This window comes from Balaenoptera physalus, assembly GCF_965194825.1.
Source record: "Balaenoptera physalus genome assembly, chromosome: 13".
NCBI classification, from domain to species: Eukaryota; Metazoa; Chordata; class Mammalia; order Artiodactyla; family Balaenopteridae; genus Balaenoptera; species Balaenoptera physalus.
In genome coordinates, this window is record NC_138892.1 from 45,849,664 (window position 1) to 45,875,528 (window position 25,865).

The 25,865-nt window shown below is 38.8% G+C and overlaps 1 protein-coding gene across 2 annotated transcripts in view; it reads right to left on the minus strand.

Annotated features, from left to right (window-relative positions):
* The window catches only part of TRHDE (thyrotropin releasing hormone degrading enzyme), a 394,213-nt gene that overhangs the window by 245,247 nt on the left and 123,101 nt on the right, over positions 1 to 25,865 (minus strand). For both annotated transcript variants that reach the window (XM_082418907.1, XM_082418908.1), the window contains exon 3: positions 22,014 to 22,140. In XM_082418907.1, the coding sequence (XP_082275033.1) occupies positions 22,014 to 22,140 (127 nt within the window). The remainder of the gene's footprint in view (positions 1 to 22,013; positions 22,141 to 25,865) is intronic.

The following is a 25,865-nucleotide window of genomic DNA, read 5'->3' on the forward strand; positions in this document are numbered from 1 at the left end:
TTATTTAGTAGTGCACTGTTTAGCCTCTACGTATTTGTGGTTTTTACAATGTTTTTCCTGTAATTGATTTCCAATCTCATAGCGATGTGGTCAGAAAAGATACTTGATACGATTTCAATGTTCTTAAATTTTCTGAGGCTTGATTTGTGACCCAAGATGTGATCCATCCTGAAGAATGTTCCATGTGCACTTGAGAAGAAAGTGTATTCTTCCACTTTTGGGGGGAATGTTCTATAAATATCAATTAAATCTATCTGGTCTACTGTGTCATTTAAAGCTTGTGTTTCCTTATTTGTTTTCTGTTTGGATGATCTGTCCATTGGTGTAAGTGGGGTGTTAAAGTCCCCTACTATTATTGTGTTACTGTTGATTTCCCCCTTCATGGTTGTTAGCATTTGCCTTATGTATTGAGGTGCTCCTATGTTGGGTGCATAAGCATTTATAATTGTTATATCTTCTTCTTGGATGGATCCCTTGATCAATATGTAGTGTGCTTCCTTATCTCTCATAACCATCTTTATTTTACAGTCTATTTTATCTGATACAAGTATTGCTACTCCAGCTTTCTTTTGATTTCCATTTGCATGGAATATCTTTTTCCATCCCTTCACTTTCAGTCTGTGTGTGTCCCTAGGTCTGAAGTGGGTCTCTTGTAGACCGCATATATATGGCTCTTGTTTTGTATCCATTCAGCCAGTCTGTGTCTTTTGGTTGGGGCATTTAATCCATTTACATTCAAGTTTATTATCGATATGTATGTTCCTATTACCATTTTCTTAATTGTTTTGGGTTTGTTTTTGTGGGTCTTTTTCTTCTCTTGTGTTTCCCATCTAGAGAAGTTCCTTTAGCATTTGTTGTAAAGCTGGTTTGGTGGTGCTGAATTCTCTTAGTTTTTGCTTGTCTGGAAAGCTTTTGATTTCTCCGTCGAATCTGAATGAGATCCTTGCTGGGTAGAGTAATCTTGGTTGTAGGTTTTTCCCTTTCATCACTTTAAGTATATCCTGTCACTCCCTTCTGGCCTGCAGAGTTTCTGCTGAAAAATCAGCTGATAACCTTATGGGGATTCCTTTGTATGTTATATTTTGGTTTTCCCTTGCTGCTTTTAATATTTTCTCTTTAAATTTAATTTTTGTTAGTTTGATTAATATGTGTCTTGGTGTGTTTCTCCTAGGGTTTATCCTGTATGGGACTCTCTGTGCTTCCTGGACTTGGGTGACTATTTCCTTTCCCATGTTAGGGAAGTTTTCCACTATAATCCTTCAAATATTTTCTCAGACTCTTTCTTTTACTCTTCTTCTTCTAGGACCCCTATAATTTGATGTTGGTGTGTTTTGTGTTGTCCCAGAGGTCTCTGAGATTGCCTTCAATTCTTTTCATTCTTTTTTCTTTATTCTGCTCCTCGGCAGTTATTTCCACCATTTTGTCTTCCAGCTCACTTATTCTTTCTTCTGCCTCAGTTATTCTGGTTTTGATTCCTTTTAGTGTATTTTTCATTTCAGTTTTTGTTGTTCATCTCTGTTTGTTTTTTCTTTAGTTCTTCTAGATCTTTGTTAAACATTTCGTGTATTTTCTCAATCCATGCCTCCATTCTATTTCCGAGATTCTGGATCATCTTTACTATCATTACTCTGAATTCTTTCTCAGGTAGATTGCCTATTTCCTCTTTATTTATTTGGTCTTGTAGGTTTTTACCTTGCTCCTTCATGTGTGACTTTTTTTTTTGCCATCTCATTTTTTTTTTTTTCCTTTTTTTCATGAGTGGGATTGTGTTCCTGTCTTACTGGTTGTTTGGCCTGAGGCTTCCAACACTGGAGTTTGTAGGCTGTTGGGTAGGGCTGGGTCTTGATGCTGAGATGAGGACTTCTGGGAGACCTCACTCAGATGAATATTCCCTGGGGTCTGAGGTTATCTGTTAGTCCAGTGGTTTGCACTCGGAGCTCCCACCACAGGAGCTTCGGCCCAATCCCTGGCTTGTGAACCAAGATCACACAAGCTGCGTGGTGCAGCCAAAAAAAAATTTTAAAAAGGAGAACAATAAGAAAGTAAAAAATAAAATTAGACTAGGAAACTAATGGATATGTTAGAAAAAATATAAAAATATAGATGAAACAACAATCAGAAGGTAAAATGGAACCACAATAGTAAAAAAGAGGAGGAGGAAAAAAAAAAGTTGAAAAGGCCTTGGCTGTGGAGGGCAGGGCCTAAGCAGGGACAAGGTTTGGGCAGTGGGTGGGGCCTATGCTTAGGACCCACAGGGCTGGAAAAGGCCCGGGGTGATGTGGGGGGTGTGGCTTAGGCTCAATGGAACAGTAGGGGCCCAGGCGTGCCTCCCACCTGTAGTCTCAGAGGGCGGGGGACCCCACCTGGGAGGCCAGCAGGCTTCCTGGGTTCGAGTAGGTGGGGCAGATGCCCTCCGCTCCTCTCCTGCTTCTCTGGTCCCGGAGGTCCTGTCCCACCTGCTTCTCCTGATCTCTCTGGGCTCCCTCCTATGTCCCCAGGACCCACTCAGCCTGGAGGGGGCTTTGGAGGATGGGGGACCGGCCTGGGAGCTCAGCAGGCTCCCGGTGCCCAAGTGGGCAGGGCAAACACCCTCCACTCCTTTCCCGCTCCTCTGGTCTAGAGGGCCCCTGCTGCCTGACTCTTCTGTTCTCTACTGGCCTCCCTCCTACATCCCCAGGCCCAACTGGGCCTGGAGGGGACCTCTGAGGGCCTAGGATCCGGTCCCAGAGCCAGGCAGACTTCCCCGGCCGACTGGGCAGGGGAAACGCTGGGCCAGCTCCCCCTGATCCGAGCCCCAGAAGGTCCCTCTAGGCGTGGGAACCCCTCCCCCCTCTAAGCCACCCCTCGGGGCGCCAGTCCTGTCTGGCCTCCACTTCTCCTCCCCCCTCAGTCCCCCCACATCCTACTGGTTCGCTTGGGGGTTCTTCCTGTCTCCTTGGGCATCAGGGTGCCCCACCAGCGTCCAGCAGGTGCCCTAGTTGTGGGGAGACGTGAACTCTGTGTCTTCCCACACTGCCATCTTGACTCCGTCCTATCCCATTTCAGATTTAATTTTTAAATTGGGTTCTGCTGACTTAAAATAATTGAGACTGTCTAAACTTAGAGAAAGAAAAAAATAGTGAACTAGGGGTAATTTACAATCAACACTGATATTTCAATAATTCACTTATCCAGCACATATTTATTGAGCATCTATTGTACATCAGGATGGGGGAGGAAAAGATAATTTCCTCTACCTTTCTAGGTTCTTCTGGCTGGTCCAAGAATTAAAGAGACATTAGAGAGATTAATAGGAGAAAATCAAATTTTACTTACATGCATTCAGGGATTCCATAAGGATATGGGGCCCAAGGACAAGTTAGACAATTGAAGCTTATTATGCCATCTGAGAGAAGGAGAAGAGGGTAGGGGTTTGGGACTTCAAAAGAAAGAAAGGCAACTTACAGGAAGATGAAAAAGAGCAAATGTTTGGTGAACAAAAGTTTGCTAGTAAATAAATATTTGCTGGGCCATGCAAAGTCAATAGGACCCAGAGAGGACTTTGATCAAAGAGGCATAGCTAAGTTTCCCCCTGTCTACCACACCTAGCTCATATTATACTTTAGTTATTTATGGTGATAGTGCCTCTTCCTGGAACAGGCCCTTTATCTAAATTCTTTTAGGCAGTAAAGTGGAGGAGGTAAAAGCTCCTCCTGAGCCTTTTGTTTCTCAAAGACAATCAGCCCCAAATAATCCTCAAGACAAAGAGACATATTTGGGGGTGGCAAGTTTTGTTCCCTTACATCAGGCACTGAGAAATCATACATGATTAACAGGATAAAATTCCTGCCCTTAGGAAATTTCCAGTTGAATAAGTAGACATTATTATATAAATGGCAAAATATACAATACAATGCATATATACATGCTATAAAGAAAAATAAAGAGGGACAAGGAGATAGGATCTAATGGGTAGTTACTTTTGATAAGATCATCAGGGAATGTCTATCTCTGATAGGAGGTGGCATTTGAACATATTCCCAAAATATGTCGCTAGTGAAAAAGCACTTCAGACTGAAGGAACAATAATTTAAAGGACGAAATGAGACTGGTGTATTCAAGTAAGCATTAAAAAAATCACATAAATAGAGAGGAATAAGCACAAAGGCAATGGTGGGTTCCGTCAGAAAGGTAACCAGGAGTCAGATCATGGAGGCCCTCATAGGCTGACATAAGGACTTGTTCTAAATTTGATGGAAAGCAACAGAGGGAGTGTTGGGTTGCACCGCGCAGGCCTGCAAGCCCTGTACTTGCCCAGCATTAATACTGAAGAAAGAGCCCTGCAGTCAGTGACAGAGACATCAATGGTTTAATAGGTGGGGAATCTTACACGTCTGAAGAAAGAAGGTCTTGGATTGACACCCCATCGTGGACAGCAGACTGCAGGCAGGACATGGCAGCAGCCTTCCCTCTGGGGCAGGAGAGGGAGCTACCAGTTATAGGGGGAACTGACCTCAGGTTAGCTCATCAGTTACCAGGTGAACCAGCAGAGAGGCATGTCCCTCCTAGCCCCTCGGGCTAATGACCTTCACTGGGCATATGTCTTCCCCTTTGATAAACTATCATAGTGGAGCTCTTCTGATCTGACGATTAGAGCAATCACTACTTGGAGCCATGGTCAAGTACATAAGCATTTACTGGTTAGGCTCCATGATTAAGAGGGAAGGTCAGTCATATGAGTACGGTGTAGGTGAAGCAGGGACTGGTCGAGCAGGAGATGTACAGAGAGCAAGAGAATAGCCATCTTAGGTGGCCTGGTCATACAGGGAGAGACTGATGTAAATGTGATTTATATTTTTAAAAGCTCACTCTTGGTCGTTGTTTAGACAATAGAATCGGGCAGCAGGGAAGGTTGCAAAAAAGTTGCAAGACAGAGAGTAGTTTAGAGGCTGGTTCAATAATACAGGAGGAAGAAGATGGTGACGTGGACCAAGGAGTAGCAGTAGAAATAGGGAGAATGAGTAAAACACAGTATACATGTTGAAGGTAGAAGCCTAGAGGACTTGCTGATGAGTTGCATGAAGGTTATACAGAAGACAGAATCAAGACTGACTCTTCAATAGTTTACCTAAGCATCCCTCTACCTGGGGCTGCCATTTGTTAAAATGAAGAAGATGGAAGATGGAGCAGGCTTGGTGGGGGAAACAAGGGTTCTATGGTGGGAATGTTTACCTGTTTAACATCACAAATGTCAAATAAGTTAGAGCTCACAGGTCAGAGGTGACTTAGTAAGCCTCATGCCTACACGGCCCATATTTTTCAGAACTTGGGCCACAAGAAAGTGGCCCTCATGTTGCGATGCAATTATTCCCGAGAAGGAAAGGGGGAACAAGGAAACGGTGGGGAAGGAGAGCGCTTAAGCAAACAGTCAATTTCAGGGAACACATCTCATGTTTCAGAATCTGTCACATTTTTAAACCTAGCAAATAGCAAAATTGAGGGTCTGCTCTGACAGTGTCAGATTTTGTGTATCTGTTGTCAAACATATCAGTCACTGAAGATAAGAGATGAAAAAAACTACAAATAAATGATTACAGAAAAGGAAATATGCTGATCCTCTTTCTTAGACAGTGGTTGATTTATTTCGAACAATATAGTGCTGTGTTATAGTTGACATGTTTTTTGTACTGAGCCTAGACAGTGAATCTCAGATTGCTGAGCTCAGATGTGAAATGTGTCACAAGTATTACAAAGATATTACTACAAATTTCATGAAAGTGTTAAAGTTTATTATTAATAAGTCTTTGCTCTGTTTGAATCAGGGTTAATATATCGATACAATTCCCATACATTTGCTTTCTGCAGTGCTTCACTGGGAGAGAATGAATGGGTTGGGAAGACAATTAGTAATTCATCTGGCTTGTGTGAATGTGCTTAGGTATACACTACCCATTTGTGCTCTGAAGGTGGTAAAATTTAAGAAATACTAGTTTAGACAATTAACTGCATAGACTTAGAAATGTTAAGATGAACTATTTTCAGGCCTACCTTATTAATGTGCTTAACTTAAATGTGTTAACAGTCACCAGTGTCTAATAAATGAGGCAAGACAACATTTCCTGAGCTCTCAAATTCTAAACACTGAGAAATTTGACTCATAGCTCAGATAACAGGAAGATTCTAAACATGCCACTTTCAACAGGATTTAAAGGAAATCCACAGAGCAGCATGTATTTGTGACTTTTACCCCTCTCATTTCCCAACACAACTCTTCTTTTTCTTAGGAATAACAAATTTCCTAAGAAAACAATTGTACAGAGAAGAAAGTCATAATTAGATTTGATTATTGGCTTTTCTTAACAGACAATGAAGCCTATTCAACCATCATAATCCCAAGCATCCAGGGCATCTCTCAACAACTTGAGTCTTTGCCATATTTATATGTGTACATTCCCTAATCCGATTCAAATTCACATCTGTTCCAAGCTCTTTCATTCTACCCTCTGGAACTCCCTAGGCATCATTAGCAAATTCTCCTATCTCCTTAATTTCTTTTCTGAGTGTTTTGTTTTGTTTCTTTGTTTCTTTCCTGAGTGTTTTAGCTCTAATTGAAACTTGGCTATATCTTGAAGGACACTCTCTCAAATGGGGGTGATTTTTCTTTCACATCCCACAACATACAAGCCTGGAAGTGTCATCCTTGTTTAAAGCTACTTACACCACCTTCTTAAAAATCCCAGCTTTGAGTAAGTGATACCGCCTGTTTCCCGAATTCATCTGCTGTTGCCTCCCAGGCATCGCATTTCATTAAGTGCTGCCTCATTGATGATCAGGAAACACTGACTTTGTTCCCACCACTCTTCTGTCATCCTTCTTGCATGTCTCAATAGCCACATGGATAATCCTTCAAAACGCTTGAGAGGCCTTGATCTCCTTAGTTCTAGTGTTCTTTTCCATCGACCACATCCAGACCATAGTCATACGCTGGACATTGTCATTCCCAATAACTGTACCACCCGGAAATGTCTTCATGTCAAGCAGTCCACTTCTTGCTTGTAACATCCTATCTGTACAGCCTTGTTCTGCCACTTCTTCTGCTTCAACAATACTTCACCCTCCTCTCTGGGATCTCCAACCTATTAATTCTACACATTCTCACAGCCACTCCTCCTCTCATATCCTAGGTCCCCATTTCACCCAGGTTAGATGATATGGGCATCACTGCAATTATTTAATAATTTCCTTCCTGTTATCTTCAACTCCCTGGCCCTCTCTCCATCATTCTCACTCAGCAAAACCTCCACACTACTCTATGCCTATCCCGTGCCTGCACTGACTTGCTAATGGTATAAGTTTTAAATTTATGACCATATAGTTAAGTGGGCCCCTCGGATGTGCAGCAATCATACTGTATTTCTGTTATGATTTTGCTCTCCCACCCTCTAAGACAATTATCTCACAACTCTCCTCTTCTCAATCTCAGCCATTCTCTACTATCTCCTTTCTTAATTTGAAATTAGAGGTTGCAGAGAAAAATGGACATCTTAATACTGACAAAATCAAGGTTTCCAGGCATTACTCATTTTCGGTGACAATGTGAAATAAATTATATAAGGGTACTTGATATAATAGCCTTCATGTGAATATAGGATATGAATACAGTGTGTTATATATAAGATGTGAATATGTATGTAATCAGTATATATAAATAAATAAATTGTATACAAATATACCATATTTAGTTTTTAAAGGTATATATTAATAAATTGATATATAGTGTATAAATAATATAGTATATAATTATTGTTTATTAATACAAATTTAAATTCCATTAATGTACGTATTCTTTATATACTTAGGATCAAAACAAATGCCTTTAAGAAGAACAAAGTGTACTAAGTATTTTGAATGTACCAATTCAGTTCAATTCTTAGCTGGTTTGAGGGATTTGTAATTTTTACATTGTTGAACAATGAGGTTATCGAGTAATATAGGATTCAACAAACTGCAGCCTATGGGCCAAATCTGGCCAGCCATGTTTTTGTAAATAACATTTTATTGGGACATAGCCATGTTTATTAATTTATATGTTGTCTATGGTTGCCACTGTCTTGCAAGAGCTGAAAAGTTGCAGCCTAGATGGCATATGGTTCACAAAGCTGAAAATATTTTCTACCTGACCCTTTACAGAGAAAGTTTGCTGACCACTATGATATTGATTATGGAGACTTCTTTACATGATTAAAATTCTTTCTAATCACAGATTTTTTTCACTACAGATAAGAGGGAGAGGCAAAGTAACGATACTTTAAAAGGTAAAGCAATAATTTCTTCTTAAGTAGTCAAAGTAATTGAAGCAAAATAGAATGGTAATGGAAAGGCCTGCATAATTCAAGTGGTTGCTACAGTCTTTATTTTGGCCTATTCCTCATTGTCATCCCCACCTCAGCCTAAGCAAACAGAGTTGTAAATGACCCAAGCCCATGCACAGAAGTGTTAGACAGCTTGGGCTGCCATAACAAAATACCATAGACTTAAACCACAAAAATTCATTTTCTCACAGTTCTGGAAGCTAGAAATCTGAGTTCAGGTCACCAGCATGGTTAGGTTCTAGCAAGAGCTCTCTTCCTTTCTTCTTGGCTTGTCGACACCCACCTTTCGCTGTGTCCTCATGTGGAAGAGATCTCTCTCTCTTCCTCTTCTTATAAAAAACCAAAGCTAATGGATTAGGACTCTACCCTTATGACCTCATTTAACCTCAATTACCTCTTAATTACCTCCTGTCTCCAAATACAGTCACAAGGAGAATTAAATCTTCAACATATGAATTTGGGGGACATACAATTCAATCCATAGCAATAAGAATTCATGATTTGGGGTATATCCAAATTTCTGCTACAGACATGGAGTATTAGTTTTGCCCAGGAGAGGAATTTTGCTCATCAAGTTTCATACCATTTACCAGCTGGCTTATTAGTATTAATAAAAATTAACAGGTTATATCTCAATGTACTTAAGCTAAATGATCCTAAACGTTATCAACCTACCAATTATTTTACAGCTTAGTGAATATTTTTCTGTCTGTAAAATAAAAAGAATTGCTAAACTATTTAAAAGCTAAAACCATCCTATTTTATACTATTGAAGACACACTCTAGGTCACTCATGAATTATTTCCCATACGAATATAGAACCCACAAGGAAAAATAATAAAGCCAATAAAGAATACATCTAAGTTATAAACCATTAAAATTCCTCCAACTGAAAAATGGCATTTGGGACTCAACGGCTCTCAAAATTACTGTTTAAAAAGCTTAAACGCCCTAAGCTTTAAGGCGTAATATTTACAACTACCTGTAATATTTACAACTACCATATTGGATTTGCTCTGCTTGTATATTGCAACCTCCCTTACTAAAGTTTGTTTTACACTTCAGTCTGCTTTACATTTCAAAGTCCATAAGCAGCAGCATCAAGATTCTCAAAGAGACAGGAATGAAAAATTTTGAGACTAAAAGATGGACCAGTAGTCCATTTTACATTTGAAATCTCTCAAAAAGTTTTAGTCTCAATCCTAGATCCCCCAGTGTCATGGTAGATAAAGTCATAATGTTAAAACTTTTAAAAATAGCTGATTTTTTTTTTTTAATGAGAATGGCATTTTTTTTCAGCTTTTTTTTTTAACATCTTTATTGGAGTATAATTGCTTTACAATGGTGTGTTAGTTTCTGCTGTATAATAAAGTGAATCAGTGATAATACTTCATTCAATGATTATATCACTTCTACATTAGCTAGAATTTTTTTCTAACATTCTTTTTACTTTGTAATAATCTCCCAATAGCCATCCACGTTGAATTTTATATGGTTTGCTGAGGATTTGTCTCCTATATTTGACAAGGGAGTGAACAAAATACGTACACCTCACTCAGGTTACAATAGCACATCTGCTTCTCACCTTACAAAATTATAAGTAGATATTCTATAGTATACAGCAAGGATGTTTATTACCCGTTATTATCTGATAAGATCAAAAGACTTTAATGCCAAAGGCAAAGGGATGCCCTGATTATGATTACCACTTAGAATTCCTAAACCTTAGAAATTGTAATCAATAAGTAATCATGGCAAATCTTTACAGTGGAAACATCTGAAAAGTTCTGAATTGGAAAAGGAACACTATCACAATTACACTGGAACAAAGAAAAGAAAAAAAAATGTATTTTGACTCTTTCTCCCCTAAGAGCATTTTGCCTTAATTGACTTTTAGATACTTAACCTTACTTTACATAACTATCCCTCAGTCTCAGTTTCTTGAAATGAAGCTATTTGGAAAAACCTTCTGATCTCAATATAAGCTATTTTAGCTCTCAAGTTTATGGCAATAGTCACCTTTCTTTTAAAACTGCCTGATTGGCAGTGCTTCTGTCAGCAGTAATCCCCAGCCTAGACCTTAATGAAATGGTCCTCCCTTTCTCTAGGGCTTTGGATAGCAATTTGGCTATAATTAATTCCAGATTGACCAACGGCCAGTGGAGGAAGTAACTCACTCTCAGAAGAGGATTATTACAACCACAATTTTGTTCTAAATACAGCTGTTCCATCTAGAAAACACAGAAAATACAAATTATTTATCTTGCTATGTTAATTTCAAATGAGCAAGAAAAAGAGAAGGAGGCATAAAAACATTGTTCCCTTTCATTGTAGCTACACAGAAAAAGTAAGCCACAGGGGGGAGAAAAGAAACCTCATAGTTTTTCAAACTTGTCACAATTTTCTAAACTGTACTTGAAACTGACATCAAACCTTCATTTGAAGTCCTATTGTAAAGTAGTAAACTCTGTTGATCCTCCCTTCAAAATATTCAGAATCTGCCCATTTCTCACTACCTCCACTGCTATGACTCTGGTCCGATACAGTATTAATTTCTCGGATTAATGTAATAGTTTCTCTCTGCTTTGGGTTTGACTCCCCTTCCCCCAACAACCTGTTCTTCATGAAACAGCCAATGTGATCCCTTAAAAATGTAAGTCATGCCAGATCATGCCTGCTATGGACTGAATTATATCCCCCAAAATTCATTCGTTGAAGCCCTAACTCCCAATGTGATGGTATTTGGAGATGGGACCTTAAGAAGCAGGTATTCAGGTTTAGAAGAGGTCAAAAGAATAGGGCCCTCATGATGAGATTAATATTCTCATAAGAATAAGCACCAGAGAGCTTGCTTTGTCTCCCTCTGCCATGGGAAAACATACCAAGAAGGTGGACGTCTGCAAACCAGGAAGAGAGCTCTCACCAGAACTCAACCATACGGGCACTCTGATCTCAGACTTCCAGCCTCCAGAACTGTGAGAAGATAAAATTCTGTTGTAAAAGCCACCCAGTCTATGGATTTTGTTATGGCAGCCCAAGCCACTAGAGCAATGCCTTTGATCAAAATAAAAGTGAATGTCATTCAGTGGCTAACCAACAAGATCCTTCACCACCTAGCATAGTTACTTCTCAGACTTCATCTCACCCCACTCTGTCTCATTCACTCTGCATCAGGCACACTGGTTCTTCAACAAGTCAGATACCCTCTTCCTTAGAGTTCCCACACTCTTTCAGATTTTGAATCAAATGTCACCATTTTCAGCAAGGCATTCCCTGACCATCCAACGTGTTTAAAACTTCAACCCCTCCTCCCACCAATATTTCTGATACTTGCTTCTCTGCTTTATTTTCTCTAGATTACTTATCACTTTCTAGCATTATATACTTATTTTATTGTTTGCCTCTCTGCCCTATTAAAATATAAGCCCAATGAGGATGGGGATTGTTGTCTCTTTGGTTACCTGCAGATTCTTCAGTATCTAATAGAACAGTATCTAGTATATAACAGGTATTTAACAACGTTATCAAATCCATGAGTAAATGTTGTTTTCATTTCAAAGAACAACAAGAGCTCATAGACAACTAGATACTTATTTCATTTTCAGATTGCAAAATCATCCGAGGTACAAAGTACGGCCTCTTAATAGCCTCAGTCTAGAGTCGCCAAGATAATAAACCAAAAGCTCAATACTTCTTCTTGGTATCAACTCACCCATTTTTCACCAAATATTTCCTTTACATAAATTCTAATTGGAAAGTCGCTGCAACTATAACTAATTCAGCTTTCACCTCTTTCACTTGTATTTACCAAAAAAAAGAGTTTCCTTGGTAGTTTAAATGAACATCACCATTATTTCTTTGTTTATTCTGTTAAAAAGAAATCATATTTTATTTCATTCACAAAGTAGCCAAAGCTTTGCCTTTTTCCCCTTTCTAGTGTGGTAAAGATAGTTAAAAGAGAAAGAAGTCAGCGATTACTCATTCATTCAACAATAATTTATTGATTACCTACCTTGGGCCAAGCACTGTTCTAGGCAGAGAGAATAGAGCAGAAGACAAACAGACAAAAAAAATGTCTGTTCTCATAGAACATTCACATTTGGCAAAGGAGGAGAGGTAGCTTGGAGACAGATAATAAATAAAATAAAACATAAATAAAATACATATTAAGGAAGATAATAGAAAGTGTTATGGAGAAAAGTAAATCAGGGAAGAGAGATGGGAAGTGATTGGCAAGGCTGCAATTTAAGTAGGGGGATCAAAGAAGACCTCACTGGAAAAGGTGATATTTCAGTCATGCACATATCTGAAGGAAAAGTGTTCTGGGCTGAGGGAAGAATGAATGCAAAGACCCAAGGCTGGCACATGCTTGGTATGTTGGAGAAAAAACAAGGATGGCACTGCAGCTGAAACAGAGAGAGTGAGAAGGAGAGAAGTAGGAGATAAAGTTGGAGTATAGCAGCAAGTGGCCAGATCCTCAAGGGTCTTGCAGGCCAAAGAAGAATTCTGGATTCTACTCTATTATTAATGGGAAGCCACCGGAACGTTTGAGCAGGAGTGCAGCATCACCAGGTAAGTCCAATATCCTTCCCAAGAACTCAGTAAATTCAAGTATCTCACGTTCTCGTACCACTTTAACTTCACATCTCAGTGAGGTTGAACTCTTCACCCAGGCAAGAATGAGAGTAGTAGCTTTGGAAATGCGGAGAAGTGATCAGACTCCAAATACACTCAGAATGTGGAACCAAAAGGATTTGTTGATGGTTTAGATGAGTAACATGAGAGAAAAACATTACAAGTCTAAGGATTTTTTTACCTGAACAACTTTTGAAGGGATGAAGCTCCCCTTTACTGAGATGGGGAAGATTATGGAAGGAGCAAGATAGTGGTTTAATATCTGAAGCTAAATATGAACATGTTAATTTGAGATATTCATTAGGCATCCAAATGTAGCTATCAAATAGTCAGTAGAATGTAGAAATTTGGAGTGGAGGAGCAAGAACCAGACTGGAGATGTAAATTTGGGAATCCAGCATCAGCAGATGGCATTTAAGCCATGAGGCTGGATGAGGTCCACCAACGTAGGTATCAAAGAGAAGAGATGCAAAACCGGAGTCCTGGGGCACTCCAGTATTAAGCAGCTAGAGAGGGGAAGAGGAGGAGAACCTGGACTCGGAAAGAATGTCCAGTAAAGAAAAACGAACCCCCAAAACAGGAAAATGTGTTGCCTTGAAAGACAAGTGAAAAATGTGTTTCAAGGATTTGAAGAGAACAACTGTGTCAGATGTTGTTGACAGCTCAAGATGAAGATTGAGAATTGGCCATTGGATTTAGCAATGTAGAAGCATTACTGAACTCAACAAGAGCAGTTTTAGTATAGGGTTGGGGGCAAAAGCCTGATGTAGAGTGCACTCAAGAGACAAGGGAAAGCAAGAAATTGGAGTCAGTGGAGACGGACAACCCTTTCAAGCAGTTTAGCTGTAAAATAAAGGAGAGAATGATATAGTAGCTGCAGTCAGTGTGCATGTGTGTGGTTAGGCTGAGAGAAATAGCACTACGTTTTTAATGCTGATGGGGAAAGACCCAACAATGATGGAGAATTGAAGATACAGGAAAGAGAAGAGAGAATTGCTAAAGGGATGTCCTTGAGCAGGTGAGAGAGGATGGAATCAGGTGCACAAGACGAGGAGGTGTCCATTACTGGACCAACACCACTCGACCCATATTAATAGGAAAGAGAGCAGAGCGTATGGCACAAGATACGTGCAATGACTACATAGGAAAATGTTGAAAGTAGTTATTTCCTAGCTTAATGGCAAAGTTGTCAGGGCCAAATACCTCTGTTGGAATACGTAAAACAATGCCTTGGAGGCATCTATAAATAAGCCTTGATTAAGTTAAGCACTTTCTAAAGTTGCATTCATTTTCAGGATAAACAATATTTCACAAAACCCTGACTGAATTTGTGAAAATATACTTAGGAGTAAATCCAAAGTTGTGAAGCTCTGAAATTCTTAAAACCAGAGAAGGAGGGAGGAGGGTGGTAAACAAATTGAACAAGTAACAATATTGGCAAACTAGCTAAATAATAAAAAAACTTCTCTTTAACTAGACTGTAAGCTTCTAGCGGAAGAGGCCACTGTTGCTGAGTACAATATACATAGTAACTACTCAATAAATGTTGTTGAATTAATTAGTTAATTCAGTTCTATAGCTGGTTTGTGTTACATAAAATTCTTCACCCAGTGTACTTGTGGTTTGCTAGTTTACAGCAGTAATAATCTTATGCATCATTCCCACTAAAAGGCATTGTTTTCATTGATTTGTTTATTTCTTTTTTTGTATTAGTAACTGAATATTATAAACATTGAGCATCGTATATATGTTTTGTCTGCTAGTACAATCTTGGAAGCGTGTAGCATGTAATAGCTGCAAAACAGCTTAACAAGAACAGTTAAATGGCCATATTATAGAATAATTAATGAAGGGGGAAATGCCTTGCTAAATTGTGTTAAAATACTCGTTAAATATTGAAGTAACTATGTCTGTTTTAATAGGGTTTGGTGGTGTTTCAACACACATGGTTATCAGAGTGAAGGTTAGGAACATATAAAAAATATTTTCCATTAAAAGACATGATAACTGTTGGGTTGATGAGAAAATCACCACATGAAGGGTTTTTCAGAAATAAATTACCTTCATAAAATTGGGAGACTATAGTTATTTGATTCCAAAGAGGGCGAAAAGGATAGTCATTTGAAGAAACTTATTTCTCTAAAGTACCTGGTAAACTAGAAGGCAAAGAACTGCCTCATCTGATTTCCTAAGAAATGCACTGGTAATGTTAACCTACAGAGATCCTTATGTTCATCTCCACCAAGAAACCACATCATTAAATAGCTCCAGTGTATATTCAAATATTTTTAGGGATTCTGGTTGAAGGAAGCATCTTGGGAGTGAACAGACATTATACATAATTAGACCAGACTATATAAAGAGCTTCTAGAGATTTTATTTTAAAAAGCAGTGTTAACTTGAGGCTATCAACAAAACATATATATAGCACTCAATATTTACCTAATCAAAAGGAAGGTAAGAAAAGTCATCATTTAAAAAAATTAAGCCTCAAATAATAACTCAAGTATGAGAGGTATAATTAAAATGAGAATAGTATTATATGATTATCACCTCAAATTAAAAACAACAAATATACCCATTACTTAAAGAAAAAAGATACATAACCACAGAGAGTGAAATGTATAGCAGTCAACACAAATATTTTCTGAAGGAAAAAACTCCAAAGCTTTACTACTTGCAAATAGCAAATCATCATCATCACCATCAACATCATCATCATCACCTCCATCATCAACGCCACAATAAAGAAATGGATCTATCTGTTATAGCTTGAACAAAACTCAGTCATTCAAGCTAGCCTCTCTTATTCATGAACTTCAATAGGGCAATTTATCCCATAGCTTATCTATTCCATTATAGAAAAATAGATAGACTCCATCAACATGATACATAGAGCCTAAGGTATCCATGGCTTTCCCCACCACACAATTCTCAAAATCACTTCTCCCCTTTCTTTTCCACCTCTGATTAAATCTGTTTCTTTTTTCAGGACTTTCGTAAAGATAAGGCTTCTTTTTATGTCCCTTTCATGCCTACAGCATCGTGCAATGATCCCACATTCTTAACTACATGGATCTACATTTTTGCCCCACAAAACTTTGGAGGTTGATTATATTCTATATAGTGAGTCCCTAATCCATTAATTCCTGTAAATATCATATTCTCTCCTTAACGAAATCACAACCTCCTTGAAGCCATAAATTCTTGTTACAAAATACCTGTGCTCCCTCTACAATTACAGCACTGTGCCAAGGAAGTAACAAATTCTTCATAAAAGCATGGTGTCCTGAAAAGAAGCAATGAAGCAAACTCCTTTATGAAACGTATTGATTTACAAAGTAGCAGCAAAAGAAAACTGAAAACTATTATAATTAATTGAAATCTAAATAGGATGAATAACAAAATATTCCAATACAAACCTGAGTCACTTTATCTGCCACCTAATTGACTTATTAAAAAAAAACTATCATGAAAAAACATTTAAAATACTCAAATATATCTTCTGATTGATGAAATTATGAGTTATAAGACATGTGCTTATTTATTTTTTTAACAAATTTTCTATAAGGACCATATATTACTTTTTAACATCAATATGAAATTAACAAAAATAGTTACTACATTATTCCTCTAGCAATCAGATTACCTAGTTTATTAAGGTGACCCATATTTTAATCTCTGAATTCTCGAAGTTCCTGGAATCTGTTTCATCAGAATCCCAAGAATCTGGAGCCAGAGAACCTGGGTTTGAATTATAAATCCACTAATTCCTGCTGTGTGATCTGAGTACATTACTTAGTCACTTAGTGCCGAAATTTCGTCACCTGGAAAATGAGAGAATAACAGCCACTACCTCAAAATGCTGTAATAAAGATTAAATGGGTTAGAATGTACAAAGCCCTTAACGGTGGCCCACATTTAGTAAACACAAACCCATTTGTTTTTGTAGTTGTGGTCAGTAAGTTTTGGGGATAAGAGGAAAGATAAGTTAATTTTAAGTCTATAACAACCTTCTTTTAAAGTAAACCTCCATGCCTCAGAGAGTTCTCATGAAAATAGGGCACAGAGCTATAGAAAGGCTTGCTGTACTGTACCAAGTAGATTCTATACCTCACATTACAACTTAACAACAAGAAAGAGAAAATCTCTACAAACCTCCTACTAATAGTTTTAACTACCTAATGGAGAGATTTTAAAACAAATCCTTACACAGCACACCCTCCTGCCTATCTGGGTTTTAAAATGTTAAAGGAATATCCTTATGCAACAAGGAGAATCAATATTGTCCCAACTGCAAGCATCAGAATTCCTCTTAGGGAACTACTCTGATAAACTACTTGGAGCGGAAACTCAAATCCTTAGGGCTGAGCTAGCATAAGATGATACAATGGCAGAGAAAGTTAAGACTATTCAGCATTAGAAATGAAAAAAAAAAATTTGGGAAGAGAGCAGATATTGCTGAGTTTATGACAGAACAGCAAAGTGATTTTTAAGAAAAGAAGTATTCAATATTACATTTTAAGGGTTTGTTTGGGGTTTTTGCAATGTAATGCCCTGACATTTACATATGCGCACATCCCCGCAAAGCACCAGTAGAATCAGACCAACTGGTGGAGGTCTGTTTGGGGTTTTCTAATGCAAATCAAAAAAAAGAGGCAAGTTCCACAACTCCCTTGACATCTGGGACAGGGACAACCTGTGAGGTAAGGGTGTGATCTGTTCACAGAAACAGTTCTTCTCAAGAAGTGAGTATTTTTAGAACACAAATATTTCTCCTTCCCTCTATTTCCAGAACCCTCCCCATGGAGAATTTTCAGAAACGCTGATCTGTGATCTGTACTCACTGTCTCTAGTTGCAGCATCCACCCCATTTGTTCTTGAACACACCCATCAGGTTTTTGACCTGAAACTGCTCTTGCCCAGGTCACACGGTAGTCTCAATGAATGATCAATTCTCAGTCCTCATCTATCTCGACTTAGTACATTTTATCATCTGCTTTTCTGTGAAATACTTTCTTCACCAAATGCCCAGAACATCTAATATACCTATTTCTTTAGTGCCTTAATCACTTGCTTCTTCTCAGTAGCCTTTACCAGCTCCTAATCTCTCTAACTGCTAAACGGTTCCTATTCTCTTTTTTTTTGTTTGTTTGCATTCAGTCTTCATTGCTGCGCGCGGGCTTTCTCTAGTTGCGGCGAGCGGGGGCTACTCTTCGTTGCGGTCACTGTGGTGGCTTCTCTTGCTGTGGAGCACGGGCTCTAGGCACACAGGCTTCAGTAGTTGTGGCACACAGGCTCAGTAGTTGTGGCTCGCGGGTTCTAGAGTGCAGGCTCAGTAGGTGTGGCACATGGGCTTAGTTGCTCTGCAGCATGTGGGATCTTCCCAGACCAGGGATCAAACCTGTGTCCTCTGCATTGGCAGGCAGATTCTTAACCACTGCGCCACCCAGGAAGTCCCTCCTATTCTCTTTTCTACCTGCTCTCACAGCCTTGGTGATCCCATCCAGCCTCATAGCTTTATACATTGTAAAATGCCGGCAAATGTATATCTCTAGCTGGATTACTCAGCCAAACTCCATATTTGTAAATTGAACTGTCTACTTGAGTTTCTTACAGACATCAAGTTGCCACCTAAATGTTTAATAGACGTATCAGTCTTTAAAATGATCTCTTTCCACAATCCTTCTCTCTCAGTAAATGGCAATTCCATCCTTCCGGTTCTTAGGCGCAAAATCTTGGAATCACTCATGGTACGTCTCTTTCCCCCAAATCCCACGTCCAGTTCATCAGCAAATTTGCTGTCTCTACTTTCAATATATGCCTAGAATTAGACCACTTCTGACTACCTCACACTTAATACCCTACTCCAAGCAGTATCAAATTTTCCCTGAATTTTGCCATAGCCTCTTAACTGGTTTTCATGCCTCTGCCCTTTCCCCCTACAACAGGATCTCTCAATCTCAGCGTTATTAGTATCTTGGGCTAGATAACTCCTTGTTGTAGGAGGCTGCCATGTGCATTGTAGGATGTTCAGCAGCTTCCCTGGCAATAGCACACACTCCACCAGTCCCCCTTGAGCTGTGCAAAACAAAATGCCTCCAGATATTACCAAGTGCCTCTGAGGGACAGAATCACCCCTCAGTGGAGAACCATTGCCCTACCGTGTATTCAACCTAGTGACAAGAGTGACCCTTTTATAACAGAAGCCAGATTATGTAATACCTCTGCTCAAAACTGACCAATAGATCTCCATCGTACCCCCCTCAAAAACACAAACAAACAAAACAACAACAACAATTAAAAAAACCAAAGTCCTTACCACAGCCTGCTGGCTCTACAGGATCTGTCACCTACCCACTACTCCTTGACCTCATCTCCTATTTCTCACCCCTTTACTCACTCCGCTCCAGTCCTCCTCGCCTCTTTGCTGTTCCTCAAATACATGAACAAAGTTCCCATCTCAACGTCTGGGCACTGTGTTGCCTCTGCCTAGAGTCTTCGTCCCATGGTATCCACTTGGCTTACTCCTTCACTCCCTTAAGTTCTTTGCCCAAAAGTCAGCTTCCCAATAAAGCTTTCCATATTCACCCATTTAAAACATTCAGCCTTTCCCCCATGCCCCATGTGCTCCCACACTTCCTATCCCTCCATTCTAGCTTTATTTTTAATGGCACTTATCTCCATCTGACATGCTATATGGATCACTAATTGCTTAAAGGTCTGGCTCTACCTAATAGAATGTTAAGCCCCAGATGGGAAGTGATTTTTGCCTTCTTTTATTTGCAGCTGCCTCCCAATGACATAGAAAAGTGCATATGTGAGGTACTCAATAAATGGTTATTAAATAAATGAGGGAAGGAAGGAAGAAGGAAGGAAGGAAGGAAGAGAGGAAAGAGGGAAGGAAGAAAGGAAGAAGGAAGGAGGGAGGGAGGGACGGGAGGAAGGAAGGGGGGAGGGGGGAGGGAGGGAAGAATAGGTGTCTTGGAAACCATCTTAGATCTAAAAAGTCAAGGCAGATACAGCTGATATCTAGGATACATCTATATTCATCATGTACAAAGACTGAGTTAATGTCCATAGAATTCATTGAAAATATAATTTGTAATGTACAGTAGAAAGTAAGGATTTGTCAAAATGCTTCTGTGCTTCGGAATTTTTATGTAGGGAGCATTTAGAAAGTATATTTATAAATCCATTAACATATAGCTCTAAATATTTAAAGGTATATTAAATAAGTAGAACTTCAAGAGAAATTTTACAAAGTGCAGGGGATGTGGAAACTCCCCTAGATACATAAAAAGGAGTGTGCTGGGATTAGTCAAATCATTCAATTATATACACCATAAGGTAGCTTAACAAGTAATAGTAACAGTGAACAAAGCTCTTTTCTACAGATGAAAGACTGCATAGTTCAATTGTGAGTGAAAGAGAGGAACAGAAATGCTTCCTGCTGCAAGCTGACAGTTACATGGAACCCCCTGAAGTTATAAATTGAGTTCCTCTACTAATTACTGGTCTGAAGGGGACAAAGATTCACATTTTATTTCTCTTGCTGAACGTGCAACATAAGCACTCGTGAATTTTACATTAGGGTCAAGCTGAGAAGTTCCCGGCCCGTTTTACCTGGTGTAAAGAACAGTGTCACCCCCGTGCAAATGAAGTCACGTCTTCCTTTCTGCCTTGGGTGCCTACCAGGGAGATTTCAGTGTAACAGATTCTAATAGGGAAGTTGATATAGAGGGCAAAATAAAGAAGGAAGAACAAAACAAAACAAAACATAGATCCTATTTGAAATGAAATTTTGTTTAGAAATTTGAAAGAAAATCTTAGGGATTCTAAGAGCACACGTTTCAAAAGACCTCAGAATTTTGTAATATCACTCATTAAAACTGTATGCTACACCCATTGATAACAACATCAACTATTCTATCTACTTTCTGAATCACTGATTACAAGACCAATAAAGCTACACAGCAGGCAGGTACTTTAGTGAACTAGGCCCATCTCCAGAGACAAGAACCTGCGGTTCAAATGCTAATACTTTTGACCAGGTAAGCACTTTATTTTTGTCAATGAGTGATAACTTTTACGTGGATGCTGATTAACAACACTCCTGAGAAGGAAAATGGATGGGGGACGAGGGGTGAGGAACAAAAAACGGTTGTGATATTAATATTTCAAAACAGGTTTTCTGAGAAGAAAGAATAGCCTCAGCATTTCTAATGGGTATATATATACCCTTTCTAACTTCCTGGAACATCTCAGTTCACTCCCTGTAAAAGCAGCAGCTTCATGCAAATTAGGATAACAAAATTCATTCATGTATTCATTCAACAAATAATTATTGAACCTACTCACTTTGTAAAAGAAAGAAATGTAAACATATTCATGGTGAACACAATCTCCATCATTGCAATTTTCCTCCTCTATTGTTTTTATTCTATTTACTGTAACTGTGTACTCAAATATGACTGAACAAAAATAATCTAATGGATGACTAATACATTCAGGGCTGACATGTGAGAATTAGGAAACAGAAACTAATCAATGAGTGCCTTCTTAGTGTAAAATATTGTATAGTTCTGGGAGTCATCAAGACCTAGCTTGAAATCCCAACTCCTTTTCTTACTGGCTGTCTGAGTAAATGAAAGACTCCCAGGTCTCAATTCCCTTATGTGGAATATGTTCTAACAGTACCTACCCACAGAGCAGTTGTGAAGATTAAACGAGATGTTGGCAAGCACCCCTCCATGGTGCTTATTCAACAAATTAGCTCTTTGGGTTATCTTTTGGAATCTTAAACTCATGTAATGACTTTCTTAATTCCTATGAGCACTTTTTGGCAAGACTCAAAAACACTGAATTTTATTTTACCTCTTCAGAAGAAACTGTTTTCTGTGCTCATCTTCTCTAAAAATACAACCCTTAGAATTTTCCTGTTTCTGGATGTCTCAAATAAATGCATGAAGAAGAAATTCCACCTTCAAGGGGCCCTTACAATAAAATAACCAAGAAAATTCTTACCTAGTTTTGGCAAGGAATAGGGCACTTTAAAGTAGTCTTCATAAAATTCTATTAATCTCTTTGTTATATGGAGAGCATAGTCCCCAGATCCTCTTCTGATAGCATCAGGTCTTGCATATAAGCGTACCTAATTAAAAATATATAGAAAAGTTACTTTAGCCTCTTGATCCTCCAATTTTATCTTCCCTGCATGTATGAGCCTATACAAATCACTTTGAATACTACGAATATTAAGCAGCATTCTTGTTCATATATCAAAGCATGCTGTGGCTGAAAGAACGAAACTTAAACAATTAAAGTAACCAAGTTGAGCAAGTCACAGTTTCCCAGCTTTACAAGTTGACAGAGAGAAGATTTATATTGCATCAAAATAAATATTCAAAGTTATCACTTACATGTGCTTGCTAGAGATAGGAAGGTACGGTGGATTAGTATAACGGTTTCCTGACTATGCTGAAAGCAGGCGGGATATGGTGGCTTGGCAGGAGAGAAAATTCATGGTTTGTTAAAGTTACATTGCAACAAGCTTTGGAAGTATTACCAGGCTGAACAAAAAAATAATTTAGGCTTCTTCTTTTCTTTGGAAGCAACTATCCAATTGTCCATATTCCCAATATGCAAAGTAGGATAGAAAACTTTTCATGTACATAAATGATTGCCATTTTGGAAGGCTGTCTGCAACCGTTCCCGGCTTCAAAACCAGCTGAAGTCAGTCATATTTCTAACACAATCTGGATACTTAATATTGATTTTCAAATCAAGCATTGTATATTATCTAGTCCTTGGCCAAAAAGGAGCCTGAGGCAAATAACATAAAACTGAACAAAACTAACAATTGTACAGAAAAGGTTAAAATGAGATTAGTTTTCTTAAAGCTTTCATAAAGCTATCTGGCATCTTTCTTTCCAAAGGCTAAATCTGTTTTTCACAGATGCGGTCCCTAATCCTCCTATCAATTCTGTGAATAAGAAATATGTATTTTGTGGAGCAGTGGAGAGCCTGCGAGGTGGGTTTTATTCCTGCTCTGCCACGAACCAAGCTGGGAGATATTGAACAAATTACTTAACCTCTTTGGGTCTCAAGTGTTCTCATTCATAAAATGAAGGTGTTAGCCACCAGCTGGTTGCCAAAGTGCTTTTCAGTTCTAAAACACATTACTTCCAATCCCATTTTACAGATAAGGGAGTTTGTGTTCTTTGTAAATCACTAAAAAAGTAAATGGTTTACTTGGTGTGTAGAAATGGATCTTTATATTCAACAGGAAGACAAAAGAGAGCTGTACTCAATCATATAAAAATTGATTATACAATTAGCTCTTTATTATTCTTGCTTAAAGAAAGACAACAGAGATGTGTGTCATCAAAAAGAGCAAAAAGTCAAGGAAAACACATTCTGACTTTGTTAGAAAGACCTGTAATCCAATAAGATGTTTACTAAATTCAATAACAATTATTTACTGAAATTGTGAAACGACTTCCCATCTGACAACCAAATGAAATATCAAATGTAGTTCACAGTTGCCTATAGTTTTGGTTGGCAGGACTATAAAACCAGAAACTGTCAGGAGACACCACCTGCAACAGCAGAAACTACCACTCTCAGAGAGACAGTGGTTAGGACCCCCTACCCATGACATCAACTGCTTATAAACATGCAATGTCTTAAGTTGCCAAAAAACAGACCCTAAGGAAAGTATGAGTGTACAGGTGATTTATCAAGGAAGTGTTCTCAAGGAGAAACCTACAAGGGAGCAAGGAAAACAATATAAGGCAGCATAAAAAGCCAAGCAAGGGTGTAATTTCAAGTGAAGTCCTGGCCTCGGCCTGATCCTACAGGGAGCTCTAGAGTGTAAATTGCACTGGTGAGTTTGTGCTGCCTTGAGGTAAGAGAGCTTCCATATTCCTGCATCTCAGTCATTGGATACTGGTTACCCAGGAGAAGGCATAAAATCCCAGGCACTTGTTCTTGAAGGATCTGGATGATGCAACTCCTGTGGTCCAAGGAGAGTCCTTGGGAGAAGAGGTCAGGTGTGAACTGTTAGAAGCAAAAGAGTGAGAGCTGGGTGATAAGCACACCAAACAGGAAAGGAGAGCTGGTCTGTGCACCAATAGCATACACCACAGACAAGAATCATTCGTTCCTGCATTCACTCATTCAACAAATATTTATTTGGCATCTGCTTTGCACCAGGGCCTGGACTAAGCCTTTTTAAGTGATGAAGAAGACATGTTCTCTAACCACAGATGGTACAAAGCATTATTGGGAACAAAAAGCAATGAAAATGTAATCCCCATTCTCAAAGAGCTTCCCATTAATAAAGGTAAATTAGATAATAACAGATAATGATGCATGCCATATGAATGGAAAGCCATGAGTGCCAAGTGGATACTGAGGAGAACAGATAGTTTTCAGAAGGTTCAAGGTGAAGTAAATAGTAAATTCATGTTAAAACCATAACCAGGACCACTGCAAAATAATGCAGCAAAAGGTCACTGATTTTACTCCCAGGGAGCATCATTGATTTTAGTAGAAACACAGCCATTCCTGTCAATCAGCTCTACCTGTTAGTCAAGCTATCTGTAGGCCCAGACAAGAGAAGCACAATTAAATCAATCTGGTTGTCAAGATTTGATGGAAATGATCCAATCTGAGTGAGAAGATAAAACGTACACATGATTAGCATAGAGTCTTCATTTATTCATTTAAACATTTATTGCACGCCTGCTGTGTGCCAGGCATTGTATTAGAGAGTAGAAATAGAACAATAGAAATTTCTGCCAGAAAATAAACAAAACATTTACTCTTACTGCTCTTAAGAAGCTCACAATATGTGGAGAAACAAACAAATAAATCAACAGCAAAATACGATGTAAGAAATGTAACTGCATTTTGCCTTCCCTCCCATTACAATGAACTCCTGTAATGGAATGGAATGGACTCCCATTACAAAGGACTGAGCTCCTACCCACGGCCAAACCCTACACATTCTACCCCTCCTGCCTTTTTGAAGACATTATTCTCAAAATTCTCCCCTTTATCTCCCATATCACCAATTTATGCTTCCATACTGTATCCTTTTCATCAGCAAACACATACTCTGTATCATGTCCTATGTTTAAGAAAAATCTTTGTTGACCACAGTTCCTCCAGCTATGCTTTCCAGCCACGGTCCTTGAAAGAGTTTCCTATATAGTTAGAATTAACACGTAAGTTAACATGCAAACTAGAATACTTTCAAAATGAACAGGAGCACTTAACACCCTGAGACAACAGGTATAAGTAGGGTGGTTGTCCATTTATACTCCCTGTTTCTGGTCTCTCTTGAAGTCACCGCAACAAGGCTTTCATCCCCACTACTCCACCAAAACTGCTCTCATCAGCATCACTTATGGCCCCAGGATGCCAAATCCAACCATCCAACCGTCAGCTCCCAGTCCTCAACATGCTTAACCTATCGGCAGCATTTGACACAGTTGATCATTTCCCCTCTTTCAAACACTTTCGTCACTTGGCTTCTATCTTACTTTCCTTCTATCTGGTTGACCACTCCTTCTCAGCCTCCTGGCTGATTCATCCTCATCCTCTCTCTCATCCCTCTCACTTCTTAATGTTGGAGGATCTCAGATTTTTATCCATAGACATCACTTCTCGGTCTACACTCAGTCCCTTAAAGACGATATCGAGTCCCATGGTTATAAATATTATTTAGATGCTGAAGACCTACCCCATAACTCCAGACTTCCAACTGCCCACTGGACAACTCCACTTGGATATCTAATAAGCTTCTCAAAATTAACACGTCTAAAATCCAAATACCAATCTCTCTCTCTCTCTCTGTCTCACACACACACA